We start from the raw sequence: 21935 nt of genomic DNA, 5'->3' as shown, positions 1-21935 counted from the left end.
AAATCTAGTTAACGAGATAATAATATTACAATACACATTAATCTGACCTATCTTAATACCTGGAATGAACCAACTCATTGGGTATGTTTCACAGAGACCACGTATTCTATGTGAGAGTGGTACTCACTACTCTGTAATCTGTATCTATATACCGATACTACTGTATATCTCTCCCAATCTCTCAATCTATCACTGCTCATGCTCAATGATATCTAAAAAATCTCTCAATATAGCTGTAGACTGTAGTATAAGGTATGTACACAGTGCAGAGTGGAGTGCAGAGTGGAGTGCTGAGTGTTATATACAAATAGAATTAATTTCATCTTCTAAGTGAGATATCATAGGCCATAGCTACAAACTGATACCCACCAACAGTAAAAACATGATATGTTTGTTTGTTTGTTTGATTATAGAACCCGTCCCAATCTCGTATCGGAAAATGAATAAACTCAGTTCTGAGTGTGAATACCTGATATAACGCGCCCTGATTTACTACGGCCACGGCCATCTCCTTCCTCCAAGTTAGCTTAACATGCATAATGTAAACAAGGTCAGTTCTTGAAGGAAAGCAGGGAGTTTGAATTCCATTTCATGTCCAGAGTAAGAGTTCAGAGCAGATGACGTGTTCTAACATGGATGTTACTGGTTTCCCCAATCATATACAGTTAAATTCTACTTGACTGCCCTAATCGGTCCGAGCATTTTCCCAGCCTAAACATTCTTTGTCACCATTCCATTTTATTCAAGTTTCCATGTTCCGTAAAGCTGTATTATTTGATGAAAGTTACAAATCAATTGTCTGTGATCAAACCAAGTGAGGTATTTCATTCGGGGAAGTAAAATCAGTATTATATAATACACTGTTTTACCTTCAGCTTCCCCTATATAATTACAGTGTTATCATACTACAGAACTCACTACCTTAATACCTGTCTGGAGCAAGGACAAAGTTATTTTTAACTTTCCCACAGAGCTACAGATCAGTGGTACGGGAAGAAATTTGAAACTTTGGTTTTTATTCCGTTGCAAAACCTCGAGGTAAACATTATAAAGACTGACCTCTATTATACTATAGTAAATTCTATACTAGTAAAATTATGGGGGGTAAAAATATGGACTGTTATAAATATGGTTCTTTGGCCCGAAAAGGACCAAATTAGACCCCCCATAATATTAACGACTAAGGTATACTCTAGAGTACTCTATACTCTATACTATATTGGCTACTATACCTAGCTCTATACAAGACCAGAAAATCGAATTCAAATAAAAATCATAAAGTCATAATACACGCATAATATGATAATATCCCTGCATAATATTACATGCATATTATGTTATAACATATTACATACATTGCCTCACAATAGTTATATTATTTAAACAACTGTACCCATTCAAGAGGACGACACGAAAACAGAAAATATTAGAATATAAAAGGCCGTGTGACGCCGCAGTCTCATATTAACTTACCTTTGTGACTGTATGTGATGCAGAACACAACATGTTGCACAATAGCGTTACATTAACGTAACATTAACGTAATATTAACGTAACATTAGCGTAACATTAGCTTTACAATAGCGTAACAAAAGGATCACAAAATCTTTAATAAATGATACGCTACAAATAACAATAATATGTAGATTGTAAGTCGCTCCCCCCCCCCCCCCCCCCCCCCCCATTAATGTGAGAGCGTCCGGAGTTTTGTAAGCTGGGCTGCAATTTCTTAGCCTTATTTTTATCTCATAATAAACAAAAGCGGCCGCATTTCTTATTATTTCTACTCATTTAGCTTAATTCGTTCTGTGAACAGCACCCTGCTATGATATTATAATAATATAACTAAATTTGGGCCTGCTTGAACTTGAGTAAAGAAATATGTAAAATGTCTCAATTTATACAGTTTCAAAGCGAGCTGATATTTATCAGAACACCACTGTTTAATTTCTACTGGCCCTAATGAGCTTACTCTACTCTATTGTAAGGGGCTAGGGCAGCCACCAAGCTGAGATTAAATAGCTACAAAAAACATGTAACTATGTTTTAAAAGCGAACTTACTGTAGTTTCAATTACGTAGCGAAAAGAGACCCCTAGATCATTATTACACTGGTCGTTATGCTCGCTAAATTCGTAACCAGTGGTGAGGAACACTACATGAAGAAGCAGTGACGTAGTAATGAAGTAGCACTACATCCTTCTTAAGAACTTAGATCAGCCCTTAATAAAGTAGAACACTAACATCATGACGTCACCTTGACAGAAACACCCAACAATTAATCTCCCAAACCATACAACCTAACGTTATCTAATGATCTCCAGCATGTTTCAAAGGAGATCTCCGACGCTCTCTCTCTCACCGTGTGTATTGTGTAATATAATGTCACGTGTCATGTGATATGCGTCACACAGGGAAACAACACAAGGAAACACGGACATATTTTAATTAGGGACACACAGGGATTCCACTGCCACCAAGCATGCAGGATGTATTATAATAGTGAAGCTGGGTGTAACGAATCATTGTACTGCGACACCGTAGAAGCATGTTGAAAGCGTACGTGGTTACTGGTTCAACCAAGAATCATATACATGATATACATTCCATAATCTGATCGTGGTAATATATTGTTAGATTGTGGTCCAACCAGTGAGTAAAACTTAGTAAAACTTAGACAGTAGGTGATTTTCACGGCGCTTAATTATCTTATTGATTTAAAGTACCAAGGTAATGGTAATGGTTATTCCTGGACGGGTTGAGTCCGTAATAACCGGGGTTGCTCCTACAAGTAAAGGCGGTGTATAGCAGGTTTTAGCAGGTTTTAGAGTACCATTATTGGGTGGCTGAGAGTCTAGCACCTGCTAGAGATAACCATACCCTACTAGACACTATTCTTCTAAATTCATTATCTCATCTTTCTATCTTGGATACCAGGTCTGATTTTTCCCACAGTGTATTGCTGATAAGTTATTAGGTAGTATGGCATGATACCAATATTTTAACGGTTATCAGTTTTTTCCCACTTCAGCCCTTTTACCTTTCCGATTCTTAGAATGCTGATACTTCAAAATTCCAAAAGAAAAGTTTCGAAGTTTCACATGACGTAATCAGACAATTTCATTAGATAAAAGGAAACTTGGCAGCGTTTTGTAACCTGATGCTAGTTCTAAGAGGGCCAGCAGTTTTAGCTTCTTATAAGAAGAAAAAATATATCACAGGGAATAATTATAGATTATAATTCGTGATTATCCCAATTACCTTAAGTAGTCGGTGGTATAATTGTCGTAATTAAGTATGTATTATGCGGTCAGATTTTATTGTTTCTTAGCAAGCTCACACGCTATCTATTGTTAAGATATACGTGGTGACTGACTGCATGGAGTAAAATAACAATAACAAGTAAGTAACAACGAGATTGCGTCATAGTTACATAACGAGAGTAATAAATACTTAATTGCTCTCAATTTCCGTTTCATCATCGTTAGTAACCACACGTACCGTACGAGCGACACGTACATCAATGAACTTTGCTAATTACCCTACTAATTACTGTATTAATCAAAATACATAACATCGCATGATTGCTACTTCTTCCGTGTTTTTACAGTTAGAGATATTATACATTGTACATTATACAATATTATACATTGAAAAGATATGGAGACAAGTTTAAATAGTACTAGGGGTAATAATACATCAAAATGATTACCTAACACATGATACATTCTCAGTAAATCGATATGACTATTACTTAATTACCTCACTCGGGAATATTATGACTGGGATAAAGTGGTGGGTTTTGGAAAATTCCGCCATATTTTTCCCGGTTATTAATTTTCCCAGTCATAAATTAACCCGCTATAATGTTCCCGAGTAAGGTAAACTAATAGTAATACATTTTGATGCTTGGTGGGTTTTGGAACATTCCGCCATATTTTCCCGGTCATTACAGTAATTTTCCCAGTCATAAATTAACCCGCTATAATATTCCCGAGTAAGGTAAGCAATTAATGATTAATTTACTAATTGTTAAGGAGAAATTAGCAAACTTACAGTTTTAGGTAGATCTGGTACGGTCTTGGTGGGGAGTTTACTGACCGCTCTTTTTGCTGCTACACATAACCGACTCTGAAACAAAGCGTTCGTTAGTTAATTAGTTAATTAGTTATTTAGTTCATTAATTAATTAGTTAATAATTCATTACTTAATAATAATTCATTACTAAATAATTCATTCATTACTAAATAATTCATTCATAACTAAATTATTCATTTATTAATAATGTTTAATAAAAACATTCTATCATTCTACAAAAGGTGAAAGGGGGGGCGGGGGGGGGGCGGGGGGGGGGGAGCGGTACCACTTGTTTCATAATAGTAACTATGCCATATAAGCGGCGGCTACATCCTCCTATCTTAACAAGCACTTAGCACAAGACACTGTGCCAAGTAAGAGAGTAGAAGAATTATCGTTGTCTCACTTGAAATGCATCACTTCAAACAGTGTTAAAAAACGTCAGAATTTTCCTCAGAAAAACATACAAGTGACCGAGAGATAGTTTTAACTTGACTGTCGTATTGTGTGTTCATCATCTTGTCAGACTATACGAAGACTTATGAGAAGCTTACACACGATAATACTAATGTTTTTCTAACATTAGGGTTTATATCATAATATTTATTCAGGTGAATTATGAATATGTCGTATTCCATATTATTCTTGACATTATTATGATTATAATTAACATTAGTATGATGATATTTGTCTTGGAATAATAAATATTTCCTACTAATAATAATATATCGTATTTTGTAGATATAATATGATCTATAATATTGTTTATGACGTTAGTGCTGGTAGGGACCCATCAACTTTGACGCAGGTTCTGGAATATGACTTATTCTGCAGTAAACTGCAGCAAAGCTTTTATTAAAGCTTACTCTAAACCCAATTTGTTTCTGATCAGTTATGATGATGTTAAATAAAAAAGGGATGTTAACGTTACGATACCACATTTAGATGTTACATCAAATAACGTTATAATCTTCCCCTGAAACCGTGCTTATTTGATTAAACAATAAACATATTCGAACAATACAGCCAAAATCATAATGATTTAGGTTCTGGAACGACTTTAGTTCTGGAAGTGGAACAACCTAAATTCAAACTATTTGTACAGAACAGCTAAATTACGAGACTGGTTCTGGAACACACCCCTTGGTAGTAACAGTCAGCAGCACAGCTTTTATTATACCATTACAGCTTGCAATGTACGTCACCACACTAACACTCACTCCAGAACAACAATACCACCCACCACCCACACACTAACACTTACTCCAGAACAACAATAGAACAATACAGTATAATATGCGATCAAATGACACGTAAATGTAAAAATGGCACATTTGAAAGTGCCGTGATCTTTAAATAGAGCGTAGCGTGGAGACCAGACATCATGTTACTCAGATCTGATATGTTACTAACGTCATGCTAACTTGGGGGATCTGGCAGGCAAGCAATAGTAGTACTCTGGGTATGTGCGAGATTTGGAGGGCAGGAACCAAGAGTGCCCTTTGGAAAACTAAGTAGAACTCTGGAGTATGATAGAGTAATATGGAGGTGCCCAAAAAAGCCTTCTGTTGTAATGTTTTGCTTAGAGTTTTAGTCAGAGTTTAGTCAGAGTATGGTCAACAGTCAACAGTCAACAGTCAAGGACAAGAGGTACTCTGTGATCAGCCGTCATCAACTAGACTGTGGTCAGCCGTCATCAACTAGACTGTGATAGCCGTCATCAACTAGACTGTGATCAACTTAGTAACTGATTAGTAACACAATCAGTGAGGCTACCGTAGACATATCTCTCAAGAGACCGTTAACTCTGAGTCTCCCTTTCTTACTAACTGGCCAGTACTGCTGCACTGTACTGTACTGTACTGTACTGTACTGTACTGTACTGTACTGTACTGTACTGTACTGTACTGTACTGTACTGTACTGTACTGCACTGTACTGCACTGTACTGCACTGTACTGCACTGTACTGTACTGTACTGTACTGCACTGTACTGTACTGTACTGTACTGTACTGTACGAGTTGATGAGACACTGATAATTAAAGTCACCTTTAGGCGGCTTCAGGAGATACTAATGATAACCACTGTAACAAGAATTACGGCTCCTCTTCTTCCTCTTCTTTTAGGGGAATACTCTAAAGGTCAGACTGGTTAATTTATTTTTATGTTCATGATGCAATTTATACTACGTATTTCAATACTTACATACTTGATAAGAAGAATATTCAAGAGATCTTGTTTTTATTGTATGCATGCCAATGTGTCCAGTACATTGTAAGACTAAGAGAGTAACAGTACTGTTACTGCACGTGAGTACAGTACTGTTACTGCACGTGAGTACAGTACTGTTACTGCACGTGAGTACAGTACTGTTACTGCACGTGAGTACAGTACTGTTACTGCACGTGAGTACAGTACTGTTACTGCACGTGAGTACAGTACTGTTACTGCACGTGAGTACAGTACTGTTACTGCACGTGAGTACAGTACTGTTACTGCACGTGAGTACAGTACTGTTACTGCACGTGAGTACAGTACTGTTACTGCACGTGAGTACAGTACTGTTACTGCACGTGAGTACAGTACTGTTACTGCACGTGAGTACAGTACTGTTACTGCACGTGAGTACAGTACTGTTACTGCACGTGAGTACAGTACTGTTACTGCACGTGAGTACAGTACTGTTACTGCACGTGAGTACAGTACTGTTACTGCACGTGAGTACAGTACTGTTACTGCACGTGAGTACAGTACTGTTACTGCACGTGAGTACAACTTACTGTTACTGCACGTGAGTACAGTACTGTTACTGCACGTGAGTACAGTACTGTTACTGCAGTGAGTACAGTACTGTTACTGCACGTGAGTACAGTACTGTTACTGCACGTGAGTACAGTACTGTTACTGCACGTGAGTACAGTACTGTTACTGCACGTGAGTACAGTACTGTTACTGCACGTGAGTACAGTACTGTTACTGCACGTGAGTACAGTACTGTTACTGCACGTGAGTACAGTACTGTTACTGCACGTGAGTACAGTACTGTTACTGCACGTGAGTACAGTACTGTTACTGCACGTGAGTACAGTACTGTTACTGCACGTGAGTACAGTACTGTTACTGCACGTGAGTACAGTACTGTTACTGCACGTGAGTACAACTTACTGTTACTGCACGTGAGTACAACTTACTGTTACTGCACGTGAGTACAGTACTGTTACTGCACGTGAGTACAGTACTGTTACTGCAGTGAGTACAGTACTGTTACTGCACGTGAGTACAGTACTGTTACTGCACGTGAGTACAGTACTGTTACTGCACGTGAGTACAGTACTGTTACTGCACGTGAGTACAGTACTGTTACTGCACGTGAGTACAGTACTGTTACTGCACGTGAGTACAGTACTGTTACTGCACGTGAGTACAGTACTGTTACTGCACGTGAGTACAGTACTGTTACTGCACGTGAGTACAGTACTGTTACTGCACGTGAGTACAGTACTGTTACTGCACGTGAGTACAGTACTGTTACTGCATGTGAGTACAGTACTGTTACTGCACGTGAGTACAGTACTGTTACTGCACGTGAGTACAGTACTGTTACTGCACGTGAGTACAGTACTGTTACTGCACGTGAGTACAGTACTGTTACTGCACGTGAGTACAGTACTGTTACTGCACGTGAGTACAGTACTGTTACTGCACGTGAGTACAGTACTGTTACTGCACGTGAGTACAGTACTGTTACTGCAGTGAGTACAGTACTGTTACTGCACGTGAGTACAGTACTGTTACTGCACGTGAGTACAGTACTGTTACTGCACGTGAGTACAGTACTGTTACTGCACGTGAGTACAGTACTGTTACTGCACGTGAGTACAGTACTGTTACTGCACGTGAGTACAGTGAGATTATTGAGATGTATGGGATACTACACACGGTGTAACAGTATTTTGTATAGGTATTTATTGCGGATATGTAGCAAGAATGTAGCATGTGTAGTAGTTTCAATGGATTCAAGATATATTGAACGTTATCATGGACATCTCGTAATGTACTAGCTGCTGATGAATCTGTCGGTATATTCAAAACTACATGATTCATGGTCATGATAAGTTTCTAAATGTTGCAGATTATTTTTATACCCTCCGTGGTTTGATTTGAAAAATACTGACTTCAATCACACATAAAAACTTAGAAACGAGTTAAAGAAAACCTGGAAATTCTCTAATTTACTGGATACCACCAGACCTCACAGTCTGGTGTAAATAGTCTGGCCAAGTGACGTGTCCACTTGTCCAGTCTAGAAAGTTGTCTGATGTGTCTACCAGAGTCACGTACTAGAGTCACCATGTTGTGTTACTATGGTAACACTATCTAGTCTGTAACTATGGTAACACTATCTGTTGCTCGGAATACACCCGATTTCTCGAAACTGCTCGGTGGTACTGCACAAGTCCTAATAAACGAGGGGTATCATCCTGTCGTATATCATTCGTGTAGCAACATTTCATAATTAAATCCTAAAGTTTTGATTTGCACTTATATTGTTAGGCTGAACTCGACGCTGAGTACCTGACTTTATAATGATTTACGGCGTAAGATACGTGACAGGTGCGGTCATGCCATTATAACACGTACTATAGAATCAGTAACCACCAGGAGGAGAATAATGTCTGTGAGGGTACCAGTGGCTGCGCCATTACACCGACCCACTACACAAATTACCTCCCACACTCCGGTGGTTGAAAGGTTACGAATGGTAAACTTGATTTGATTTCAGATACACATTGAAACTTCAGAATAAAATATTCTCTCGTGTTTGAAGTTAGCCCCAATAGAATTTTCATGGAAAATTTTATTTTATTTTATTTTATTGTGATGAGGCGTGGAGACTGAAACAGTTTTAAAATTTGTGGATGCCATTTTACAAATATTTTAAATATAACTAAACTACAGAGCTGAGATTGCCACTTCGTACTGTACAATTAATAAGATTCATTTAGATACTATATAATAATCTGTGCACTATTCTGATATTCCGCTACCATAATATCATTATAATGTCACATTTCAATCCCAACGCAATTACTGCTTAGCTGCCATCAGTCAAGTTAAGGATAGTGCTACAGCTAGTTTTATGATTAACTCAAAGAGTTGGTATTATGATTACGGTATGTTACTATTAACACCCTACGCGCGTGGGGTGGACTCCTGGGGTGGACTTTTATTCAGCGCGTATTTTGTAGCCTGTTCAACTTGACGTTTTGAATCGTTACTATCTCAATGTCACAGATACATAGAATGTGAGGTGATCATCTTAAAGAGAAACGTCTCAGCTTTCACCTGGTGTAAAGTTTATCTTTGTTCTCAAAATATAGCTCGCTCAGTGTGCAACAGAAGTTGACATTACAATAACCACGTCCGCGACCGGTCGTCAGATACCGGAGTCTTGCACAAAATTGGGTCCCTAAATTAAAATTTTATGACACAGTTACGATGAACTAGTGTCTAGGGAAACATTTGGTGAAAGTTTCAACTCTCTACTATAAAAATAGCTATAGTTATTGAAGATAAACCGTGAGAAAATTCCTCTTGTCGAGATCGACGCTCTAGGAACCTCCCTTCTGTACCACGTGACAACGATTAGAGCGTCACGTGGCCGTCACGTGACACAAGTGCGCGCGTTGGCTCGAGCATTCTCGTGGGAAATCCTGATTGCCTGATCGATCTCCTGGGAAATCCTGATTGCTACGGAAAGGGCTGACAACCACTGTTATTTTCGTTCCTCAATTTTCCAGTTCACTTGCTCAGTGCTGTCAGTTGTTTTTTGTTTGCCCTGCTAAATAAATTTCACTCCGTCATAATCCCCTACTCCCCTATCCAATGAACTGTTTCTGTTACAGCTGCCATTCTGTTGACTTGACCCTAACTTAGTCTTATCATTGTCACTTGATAACTTTATCCGTGTGCACTTTCTCGAAACTCACTTATCTTTGTCAAGACTCAGCTTATCTCAGATCTAAATGTTGCCTTAACAGACTTACTGGTCACTGCACTGGGCCCTCCTTTAAATGCAAATATCATATGAGCAGCCGATCGATTTATTGCTTGAACTGTGCATCCTTTTTTTAAAATACATAAGGTCAATTTTTCTATCGTGAAACTTAGTCACTGAAAGTGAAAACAACGCCATCTGGCTGTGCCGGTTCCCCTCTGCCTAGATCACTTAGAATATCCATAGTTAGCAATACTTTAATCGTTTAATGCAGCGATATAGCCAGTTATTAATGCCACATTGTAGATTTTAGCCTGTTCCAATCATCCTTATATCGAGTTAATGAAATTTATGAAATTGCCTACCGTTCAAATCGCTCTCTGTTGTTAGCACCACACTGATTAACTACAATGTTCCAATTTTTTAGAATTATGTCCGACATAATTCTAATTTTTGCTGTTACAGCAGATAGTTATGGTGAAATGGCACGCAGGAATAAGTCATCCCTGTCCTCCAAAAAGCACATGAAAAGGTACTTGGTAAGCCATGTCTTTTCCAATATCAAATCCAATGTATCACAATCTGTGGACTTTTTACTCAAAAACTAGATTGATTAATTGATAATTCATTGCTGATTGTTCACGCGCCCTGTATGGAAGTATAAAAATGGTAATCCGCATACTCCAGGAAGAATTGAAGCAATCTCAAGAGAAAAGAAGGGAATCTGGATCCTTCGTCGGATCGTCACAGAGCCTTAGAGGGGAGCTCTACGCTTCACTGGCCATGCAAAGCAGGGAGAGTGACGGAGGCGGAGGCACTGCTGGCTGCTGGAGCGGACATTAACAAGCTGGACAGAGCGCAGTTGAACCCTTTCATGGACGCGATCAACTCAGGTAAATCATTTGACCGCCTTAACAATATGGGTTTATCTAACATTGGTAATAGTAGCAAGAGGTTTTAGTCATGCGTTTGATTACAGCACAGTGTGAAACCCTGAAGCATACGTCGAGCTCTAAACTCTGTTTTGTCTGATAATCAATTATTTGAATATTGAAGGATTAAATTTGGTAACTTGATGATCACATAATTAACAGGACAGGTCGACTGTGCTAGATGGCTGCTGAGGCAAGACGGTTGAAAGCTCCAGCCCGAGATATGGTCGTTTTGTAGGGAGAGGGGGCTAGAGTCAGTGCTAACAGCTTAACAGAAGGTAAAATCCTGAACTTTTGTTCATTGATTCTTTGAATCAATGAACAGATTCAAAGAATCAATGAACAATCGTTCAGATGTAAAAATTATTTATTCACTATTTTGCATTACATTTAGTTACAGGACTGACATGCGACATCCGTCGTTGACCTTTGTCTTTATTTCAGCAAGGTACGGAGAGCGATCCATGGCTGTCCCGATAGACCCACTCAGACTCCTGCCGGAAGATACTCCTCTGGTTGATCCAAATGAGACAGTTCTAGCAGATGATCAGTCACAGACTGAAGAACATATCCCACAGATCAATGCGTCAACATCTGCAAATGAAGGTACTTCAATCTGCTCTTCTTGTATATGTCTTTGTGCCTGCGTCTGTGATTGTACTGAAGTGTACTCTGTGTGTTTGTGCATGTGTCTGTCTTTGTATCGAGTGTGTGTCTCTGATTGTACTGCGTGTGTCTGTAATTGTAATGTAGTGTACTGAAGTGAACTATGTGTGTTTATGTGTGTGTGTCTGTGTGTGTATGTGTCTGTGTGTGTATGTGTCTGTGTGTGTATGTGTCTGTGTGTGTATGTGTCTGTGTGTGTTTGTGGGTGTGTTTGTGGGTGTGTGTGTATGTCTGTGTGTATAGACTGTGTCTGTCTGTGTGTCCGTCTGTGGCTGTGTGTGTCTGTGTTTATGCTGTGTCTGTGTGTCTATGTCTGTATGTGTTTGTGGGTGTGTGTATCTGTCTGTCTGTCTGTCTGTCTGTCTGTCTGTCTGTCTGTCTGTCTGTCTGTCTGTGTGTGTGTGAGTGAGTGTGTGTCTCTGTGCGTCTGTGTGTGTGTGTGTGTGTCTCTGTGCGTCTGTGTGTGTGTGTGTGTGTGTGTGTGTGTGTGTGTGTGTGTGTGTGTGTGTGTGTGTGTGTGTGTGTGTGTGTGTGTGTGTGTGTGTGTGTGTGTGTGTGTGTGTGTGTGTGTGTGTGTGTGTGTGTGTGTGTGTGTGTGTGTGTGTGTGTGTGTGTGTGTGTGTGTGTGTGTGTGTGTGTGTGTGTGTGTGTGTGTGTGTGTGTGTGTGTGTGTGTGTGTGTGTGTGTGTGTGTGTGTGTGTGTGTGTGTGTGTGTGTGTGTGTGTGTGTGTGTGTGTGTGTGTGTGTGTGTGTGTGTGTGTGTGTGTGTGTGTGTGTGTGTGTGTGTGTGTGTGTGTGTGTGTGTGTGTGTGTGTGTGTGTGTGTGTGTGTGTGTGTGTGTGTGTGTGTGTGTGTGTGTGTGTTCTTTCATAGAAGTTGTTATTTCCAAGATACGAAGTTCGAAAAGCTAGCATTTAGTAATAGACGAATTTTGCAGCTGATATCAGAATCGAAATGATGATGGTACTACACGAGATGCTCATGGAAAAGGTATCAGTTTGCTTTTCTCCTCCCACGAGCAGTACAAAGTGTGGGTTCAACTTTAATCTGATAGAAGATATCGTATGCGGAACCCAAGCCCGGCTATGTCTGTACATAATAACGAAAGAAACCGGTAAGTTTTTAATCATGTAAATGTTCGGCCGAACGTTTGCTTTCATTTTAGACTAGTGACGAAAATCAACAATCGTTTGCCAGTTTGGTTAGTAAAATCGACAAAAAATAGTCCATTCCCCAAGGCCATGATATTCGAATTCTGCCCGTTAAAATCGGCCACTCTGATTTTTATCATTGAACTTTGCATTGATGACATGTTCATTCTCTACAGGTTATGCTGCGAGGGCGTTTAGCTCGATAGATGTTGAAAATGCCCACAGCATTATAAATCATTTGGACCGCCGAGGGGTCCAAAACTCCTCAATCGAAGAGCTTAGTAGACATGTCAGCAACCTACAGAGACTTCAAATTCTCAGGAAAACCTCTCTAGGACGGTAATACATTAACTTGTTTAGTTAATAAATTTAATAAGTAGATTTTGAGTGATGATTACTCAATACTGATATCGAGGTACCATAAAAAGGGTATATAAACTTATCACTTATGCTTATATGCTTATACTCTTATACTATCAATGAATATCAAATCGCCTTCTCTAGTTATCAAACCTGGAACATAAATTAAATCTCGGCCTACAAGGACTATTCGATATTTACAACATACCGAGTGAATGTCTCAATCTTTTCAGGAAGCTTTATACTCCGACATCCACAATTTACCACGCCCCTGAGATCGACATTTAGGTCTTTCTGATAGATTGACTTCCAGCCAATTCGATCTATCGAAGCCGAGTGGGAAGAACAAAGAACTGAAACCCATGGTCGCAACGATGCTCCTCGCGGACAAGGGAGAGTTAGGGCCATCGGTGGTCACAAGACTGCAGAATATTTATTTTTTTAAGCGTTGAGGTTGTCACGAAAGCGTACTGTAACGGGACTGTATCAGATTTGAGTGATTTGATTTTGTGATTCGCAGTTCACGTGATTTTATTGTGATCTTAGACTGTAAAAACTATAAAGGTTCAAGTTGAACTATCGTCGCCATGATTATGTATTTTGGAACTGTTCACGTTGAAATTGCTTCGTTAATCAGCAGTCTTCCTTGGTTACCTTCTACTGTGTAATGCAGCTACGATCAACGATACTTAGCTAGTACATTCATATAAGTAACTGCACTGAGAAGAGTAAAAAATTTGAGCTTTGACGGAATAACATTTCCTTGTTTTTAGATACGGTTACTATTCTAGTGAGGGGTTCATAGCTGACCATTAAGGTCTTACTCACAATAATTTGTGCTCTGATATTGGCCGTACTGACTGCTGTTGAAAAAGCCACGCCATCAGATGCGCGTCACGAGAGTCCACCCCAGTAGACCCCACTACGTACAAAATTTGAAATTTTCCCAAAAACTTCTGACTAAGCTAGTTTGTTTTCAATAACTTTTGCAATATTAACAGTAGACCCTTAAAATTTTCACCAAATGTTTCCCTAGACACTAGTTCATCGTAACTGTGTCATAAAATTTTAATTTAGGGACCCAATTTTGTGTAAGACTCCGGTATCTGACGACCGGTCGCGGACGTGGTTATTGTAATGTCAACTTCTGTTGCACACTGAGCGAGCTATATTTTGAGAACAAAGATAAACTTTACACCAGGTGAAAGCTGAGACGTTTCTCTTTAAGATGATCACCTCACATTCTGTGTATCTGTGACATTGAGATAGTAACGATTCAAAACGTCAAGTTGAACAGGCTACAAAATACGCGCTGAATAAAAGTCCACCCCAGGAGTCCACCCCACGCGCGTAGGGTGATTAACCTGTCAAGGATAATACAACAGCTAGTTTTGTGATAAACTTAAAGAGTTGGTTTAATGATTACGGTATGTAGTTATTAACTTGTCAAGAATAATACTACAGCTAGTTTTATGATTGCCCCAATCGTGAGGCTACGAGTTGGACTTAAACAAGTGTTTAATATTAACTAGAGCAAGATTTCAATTTCTGAGGGTACCAGTGGCTGCGCCACTACACGGACCCACTACATAAATTACCTTTAAGTAAAAGGTTACGAATGGTAAACAAGATCTGTTGTCGGATACATAGTAAAACTTCAAAATAAAATATTCTCTTGTGTTTGAAGTTAGCCCCAATAGAATAAGCATGGCAGATTGAATACAATTTTCTTGCGATGAGGCGTGGAGACTGAAAAAGTTTCAAATTTTGTGGACGCCATTTTACAAATATTTTAAATTTAACTTAAAACTACAGGAGGTTGCATTCACAATGTAAAATCTTTTTTTAAAGATAGAACATTTAGATACTATACTTATAAGCTGTGCACGATTTATATTAACTATTATATAAGCTACGCACGATCCTGATATTGTAGTACCACAATAATATCATGTCACGTTTTAATGCCAATCTTTATATGCCATTAGTCAAGTTAAGGATAGTGCTAGTATCACAAATCTAGCTGTACCACTGGTAGATTTGTGATTAGCTCTGAAACTAAGGGTCGGTTTTATGATTTAACTATCAACTTTCCTATCTGTCAGCTCAGATGTAACGCAGTAGTCAAGAATATTACTACAGCTAGTTTTATCATTACTCCAGTGGTGAGGGTAGACCTCAGTTTTATGATTATATAGTTTAACCAATAAATATTAACTATTTGGATAGGTTTTTACCCCAGCGGTAAGATTCAGTTTAATAATATATTATTATATATATATATATTATAACTATTATCACCTTAATAACACCAGAATGTGTGTCTGTCTGATCGTCTGTGTGTCCGTGTGTAATTTCCGGTCGGTTATACAAAAAAAACGGTAAGAGTTACGGGACTGATTTTTCCGGTATAGTGCCGACAAAACTCTGACGAAGCCAATAAGCAAATTTTATAAAAATCGGCCGGTGGTAAGTGGCTTAATTGATGGTTTTGTACTATTAATGCAACATTATGGAGTGAGCCACTAAAATGGCTCACTTTTTCTTCCTATTCGCTCTCTTTGTAGCGTTGGTAATTAGGTTAGCTCCTCAAGTGATATTAGGAGTGTACTTGGGCACTGATTGTGGTCTTTTTAAACTGTAGAGAGAGTTCATACTTTCATACGACAATGTTTATGCATATCAGGGGGGGGGGGGGGGGGGGGGGAGGCACATATTGCGGTCAGTTTGTTTACTTTCATACGACAATGTAATACATGTTTTCAAATATAAGGCGGGTGTGGTGCGGAGTTAATAAGGGTTAATTTCTAAAACGATTTAAAGCGGTTTAAGACGGGAGTGATGAGGTGTAATAGTCGTGGTACAGATACTATTGGATACGTGAGGGAACTCCGAATGGAATTGCTCACTTAATGCGGGTTTTGACTCAGCGGATAATTACTCCTTCCCCTTTTTAACTGCGGCAGTGAAATCCCGGCCAAAGGCCGGGTTACACTAGTTATATTATATAACTATTCACAAGACGGGCAGTACACGGGAACACACTAAAACCTTACCATACACCCAATGACCAGTAGTGATAATGATTTGAAATGAATATAAGATTAAATAAGATGTGACATCATGTAATTTTCATGGCGAGCTATTAAATATGATATGGTTGTAAGGGTGTCCGAGCAATTTGGGAGCTCAACAGGTGATGACTGATTTTCACCTTGATCGTGGCGCTGTGGGACTTTGTCCTGTTTCGAAACGGAGAAACAGTAACAAAACAGTAACCAAACAGTAACCAAAAGCTTTGGAGTGCATAAAGTTTTGTGAGAGATTTACAGAAATTATACTTATTCTATTTTAGATTTTTCATCCATATTAATGTTTACATAAATAAAATATTGAGTGATCCCTGAAATATTGGCAGACAGGCAGTACCAGCTGAACAAGGGTAATTGCCATGGTGATCAGTGGAGCTCTCAAGTGTTAATTTACTAATTGCCATGGTGATCAGTGGAGCTCTCAAGTGTTAATTTACTAATTGCCATGGTGATCAGTGGAGCTCTAGTGTTAATTTGGTGAAGAAGTCCACCAGCTACACAGCTACAACCCCCGTCCCTGCTGGTGGGTCAGCTAGATCTCCTCCACTTCAATGGTGCTATTAACGCACTTTTCTCGTTACAACTTACAACCATGGTAAAGAATCTTGGCAATGATCCAGTAATTTTGCTATAATCTGATGGCTCATTTATTGAGCTCTGATCTTTAATAAAGATCAATTTGTCATATATAATGGCTCTATAGTCTATCTTCGTGCTCGTATTTTGTATTGTCATCAAATAGCACGAGATGATCTTATTATAATAAAATGTAAAATTGTAAGTTATGGCATGAAAAGAATTATTGAAAGTTCCATTCGGAAGGTAACTCCTTCTCCTTTCTGAGTAGATCATTAAACTTTGGTAGATTACAACTTGACAACTTCAAGGAAGGTTCCAGGCTTTTAGCAACAGTTTCACGTGTCAAAGTTCACAGCCATCCTGTCAATAGTGACAGCTGGGCAGTAATAATCTGAGGGGGATTGTTGCGAAATACTCCCTCACTCTCTTACATACTTCTAGCGAGAGGGAGAGAGAGAGGGAGAGAGGCAACATTATTAGGGCATATGTTGCTTACATAAGTTGTATATAAATGTGCTAGTTTCTGGGACTATGGAAACTCTTTCCTGCACAAAAATTTTGTTTGACGAATAATTTCCCAGATAATATTCCTAATGCCCTAACTATAACCACATAATAACCACAAAATAACCACTTTGTAACTCACCTCGTTATAGCACTCGCAAATGTGGCCGATCAGCCAGCCTCCGAAATGGCAAGAAATTGCCGCCGCCCATAGACCAGTGACTATAATCAGCAGAGGTTCGACCATTCCTGTCACGTGACACGTAGGATTAACCAACGTGGAGAACAGTTAACCACCGCATATAACCGCATATAACCGCATACAACGGCTACATAACGGCTATATAACCGCATATTACGGCTATACAATTACTATGTACCGGGTATGTAATTATATGCGGTGAGGTGAAGGTTACACTTTGGTCACGAGATTATCAAGCTATGAAAAAATAATCAAGATATCTTAAATTGTTTTCAACAACAAATAGTTCTGGAGTTGCATCTGGTATAATAACTGTTGGAACGAGTTCTTTATTGGAGTCGGCTCGGTGAGAGAAGAAGCGGTATTTAGGATTATTTAATGAAAACGGGATTTTTGTTAACGATTTTATTTACGTTATAATATCAAGAAAATGTAACCGGCAAAAGCTTAAATGTTGTAACTATTACAATTGTCGTTCAACATTGAAGATTTACGTAAATTGATCTTTAGGTGGAGTACTGAAAAAGTTTGCGGAGTATTGAGAACGTTTGCTTCGACCGAAAGTACCTTTTATCACGAAAACATTTTAACAAAAACGTGACGCAAAAAGAGAAAAAAAAATTCAGATACTGCTATTGTCCAATTTAACCGACCAAAAACTGTGCCATTGTCTAATGAGAGAGATGTTCATTCATCATGAAATGATATTATAATCAAAAAGCGATGATTTTACTTTTATCGACTGCTCTAATACTACTGAATTTAGATAATACTTGAACAATATAATCATCATCTAGAGGCGATTTTTAAAACGTCTGATAATATCAATTTAACATTAGAGCATTAGCTGGTCAAATGGAGCTAAAACTTCTTTTACAGCTTCAAATATATTATATAGCAGGAGAGTTAAACTTAAAACAAAGGAAAATAAGAATCTGGGAGGAAATAAATTCAACCAAGTCCAAAATATATTTTTAACTATTTTCCTAGTAAGTATTTTTCCAAATACAGCATTTTCGGGATTTTCCCAGTATAGCGTCTAAACACATAAGAGGGATAGGTAAGTTGTATTACATGGTAACACTACAGTGCTCGGGTGTCGAGTGAGCTGTTTAGTGTATATTATCATCTGAGACGAACCATATTTGTAAAGTAATTAGACACATTATCTGCATCAGAAATCATGCTTAAATAGTAATACATTTAAATAGCAGTACATTTAAGTGAGTTTAAGTACATTATTTGTTAAGCTCAATTATGCGTTAGTTCATTACGTGTTTCAGTTATTAATTATTATACCCTGTTAATCGTTATATGCAATGTATAATTATTATTTCTAGAACAATGCCGGGGAGGGCGACATGGAGATGCTGTATTTCATTTTAAAGTTCATGAATTAAATATCGTGAGTGTTGTACAGGACTCTAAAATTATGGTACGTTTATTAATTTATTTATAATAATTCTAATATATAAACTATTAACTAATACAATATTGAAATGAATGAAATTTATAATTTGTGTTTTACATATTCTAATTAACTGCACCGCGCTCATTTTAAGAACGGCGTAAATCAAATTTACGATATCATTTAATGTGCTTCCTTTTAGTTCGGGCGATCTTTTTTCGGAATATATATTTCATTTCATATAACAAATCGTTGTATGTTACATAAAATCAAGTTGTGTACAAGTGCAACATCACAGTCAGACTACCAGATTCCTAAAATGGTGATGAACGTTAACAATGACTCATCATCTGGGCTCAATGATTGTACACATTAAGTCGTGGTCGCTAATGGAGTTACCGGCTACCGCTGAGTGAAGTATACTTGTATACACTGTATGCTATTAACATTATTATAACCTTCTTTATAATGGCCTATTTAAAAACACGTTCGATAAGTTTCCGGAAAAAAATGTTTCCTAGATTATAGAGACTGATTGTTAATAAAACTTATATAGTTTTTATATAACTTTTTACATTACAAGCTATGAGTATGATAATAAGGGGCGCGGCGGGAGGTAATAATAAGAGGGCCGACGGGTCTTCTCTGAAAATGTAATGTAATGATTTTTGTAAATCTGGTTCAATATTTTAGTAAATCTGGTTCAATATTTTAGTAAATCTGGTTCAATATTTTAGTAAATCTGGTTCAATATGGATTATGGAACGTTCAAATATTCCCTTAGAATCTTTACTCAGTTCTTCATAGTTGTAATTCAAAAATTATAATATGTAACTCTTCTAACTCTTGATAATTAGTGGTGTCCCCTACAACTACTGACCCTGTCCCTAAGAAAACTAGAAAGTCCAAAAATCTCCCTAATAAAGAGATGTCAACAGCGTGTGAAACACTGCTTAGTTTGACTACGAACCTAAGTTTGACTACGAACCTAACTTCAGAAGAGCATTACAGATTCAACCTTGCTCCCCTTATAATAGTATTTCTATCGTCAGCGATTTTGGAGGATGTCAAACCATACGAATCATACGAATAAAAGGATTAATACTAATGATATCGTACATTTTGTGCGCCGTTATGAGTTTGAGATGGGCGACGCATATTAGAATATGCAAAATACAACTCACCAAATATGGTGCTAAAAATAGTTCGATTAAACGATTTTTTAGCATGAGCGTTTTAATTTTTAAAGTCGCAAATTAAAGTTAAATTTACTGCATCTTTCCTGGTACGGTAAATATACCAAAATACTAGAACTTAAATGAAGGGTCAGATTTGTTTCCAATTCAACCACACATTCCACAATGATCCATAAATAAGTTAGTAAATTCTAGGTCACGGTAATGGTATGATATAATCACGCACGGATTTCCTGGAATATTCTGTCGTTATCATCTTTACTTAAGAAGAGCCGGTCATGATGTCAACGTTGGAAACCTTTAACTCGGAAGGAGTTAATGAATTTAAGGTTATAACACATTGTGTGGTCAGCTCTATTGTGAGCTGATAGTGTTTAGATCACGAGTATACACAGATACACCACTGTCTGACTAAACTAAAAACTGAAGGCAGAGACTTGCTTAAATTTCAAATAAGTTGTTAGTTGGAAATAGCTCTAAGGCTTTAAATGAACTATATGGACACGTTCATTTGAGTTTGAGGATATTGGTAAATATAAGTGACCCTATTAAAAGGCACAGTGTAGTTGACTTTGTCACACTATGAAATTACACAAACCCTTGATGGTTAGGATAATCGTCTCATCCTCTAGGCTAACTTTGTCACATAACGATATCTTAATCAGGTGATAAGATATCGCTTAAATACGGCCGGCACGGAAATGGTTACATTGTCACACTATAAACATGTGACAGACCCCTTGCTGCCGTTTTCGACCAAAATTTTGAGTGTCCAGTTGATTGGATGTGTACATATGACCATTACCTACATATTTGACGACTTTTTTCGTTAGATGGTGCACTCAGGTTTACTCTGTCACACATTTAAGAAAATATGTGAACAATGTTTAGGGAACCCTGATAAGCAATGCTGAGTAGTGTAGGTTTATTTAATGGCCTGGAAGTGCTAGGAATTGTTATTATATCATATAGTCGCAAGGAATTAAAACACAGAAGGCACAGACAAGTTTACTTTGTCACATAATCTTGATGATATCTGAACATGTGTGAAATTGAACAAATAATGATATACCAGCTTAAACCCTTTGTATTACGTACTATGGATCAAACAACACTGCTAGTACCATGCACCAGTCACATAAATCATTAACGTGTGGTAATATGTTAACAGTGTCACAATTAAACTACCACAACATGGTCAAAAATAGGGTAATTTCGTCACAAAAAAATTATTATAACTCTGTCAGCTCCTTGCTGGCAAAATAACTAGTTAGTTTATCGAAATTTTTTTGATGATAAAATTACATAGTATTCTAATAGAGGTATAGATCTTCAAAATAGGGGCAAGACATGTTTACTTTGTCACATCAGTTATTATAAGAGTTAGGTAATCGTCATCACATTAACATATATTTTTTTGTAGTTTGGATTGATTTATTTAGGTAATAAGCAGGTGATAAGGCAGCCTATGCTAATTTTTACACACTATCTTGAAATTGTTGGGGCAGGAAAAGTTAATTTTGTCACATTTTTAGTGACTTTGACAAATTTAACCTAAAATTGTTAAACTTGAGCTCTGATGTTCTGGACAATATTCTACCAATTTTTTCTGAAAGAATGTTAAATTCTAATAGAGTTATAGAATATATAGATCTTCAAAATAGGGGCAAGACATGTTTACTTTGTCACATCAGTTATTATAAGAGTTATTACTTATTATAAGAGACTATTTCATTATATAATCATTGTAACGATTTCGTATAATTTTTTG

General features: G+C 37.8%; 1 protein-coding gene and 2 long non-coding RNA genes across 4 annotated transcripts in view; 2 read left to right on the top strand and 1 right to left on the bottom strand.

Moving 5' to 3' along the window:
- The window catches only part of LOC134821773 (uncharacterized), a 30617-nt gene extending 19043 nt beyond the window's left edge, over positions 1-11574 (top strand). The window contains exons 2-4 of one of the 2 annotated variants that reach the window (XR_010161050.1): positions 10540-10606; positions 10762-10967; positions 11169-11574. This is a non-coding gene — a long non-coding RNA (uncharacterized LOC134821773). Of the gene's footprint in view, positions 1-10539; positions 10968-11168 lie in introns of both variants that reach the window. The other variant, XR_010161049.1, reaches the window with a different exon arrangement.
- LOC134821772 (uncharacterized) overlaps positions 1-21935 on the bottom strand; it is a 51978-nt gene that overhangs the window by 9745 nt on the left and 20298 nt on the right. The window contains exon 6 of the mRNA XM_063832538.1: positions 4056-4130. Within this exon, the coding sequence (XP_063688608.1) occupies positions 4056-4130 (75 nt within the window). The remainder of the gene's footprint in view (positions 1-4055; positions 4131-21935) is intronic.
- LOC134822293 (uncharacterized) lies at positions 12473-13465 on the top strand. Its single transcript, XR_010161164.1, has 3 exons — positions 12473-12786; positions 13000-13162; positions 13417-13465. It is a non-coding gene; the product is annotated as an uncharacterized LOC134822293 (long non-coding RNA).

The sequence above is a fragment of the Bolinopsis microptera genome, chromosome 10, assembly GCF_026151205.1.
Source record: "Bolinopsis microptera isolate Bmic1 chromosome 10, MBARI_Bmic_1.0, whole genome shotgun sequence".
NCBI classification, from domain to species: Eukaryota; Metazoa; Ctenophora; class Tentaculata; order Lobata; family Bolinopsidae; genus Bolinopsis; species Bolinopsis microptera.
The sequence above is the reverse complement of the archived record's forward strand: the minus strand, read 5'-3'. Positions and strand labels throughout refer to the sequence as shown.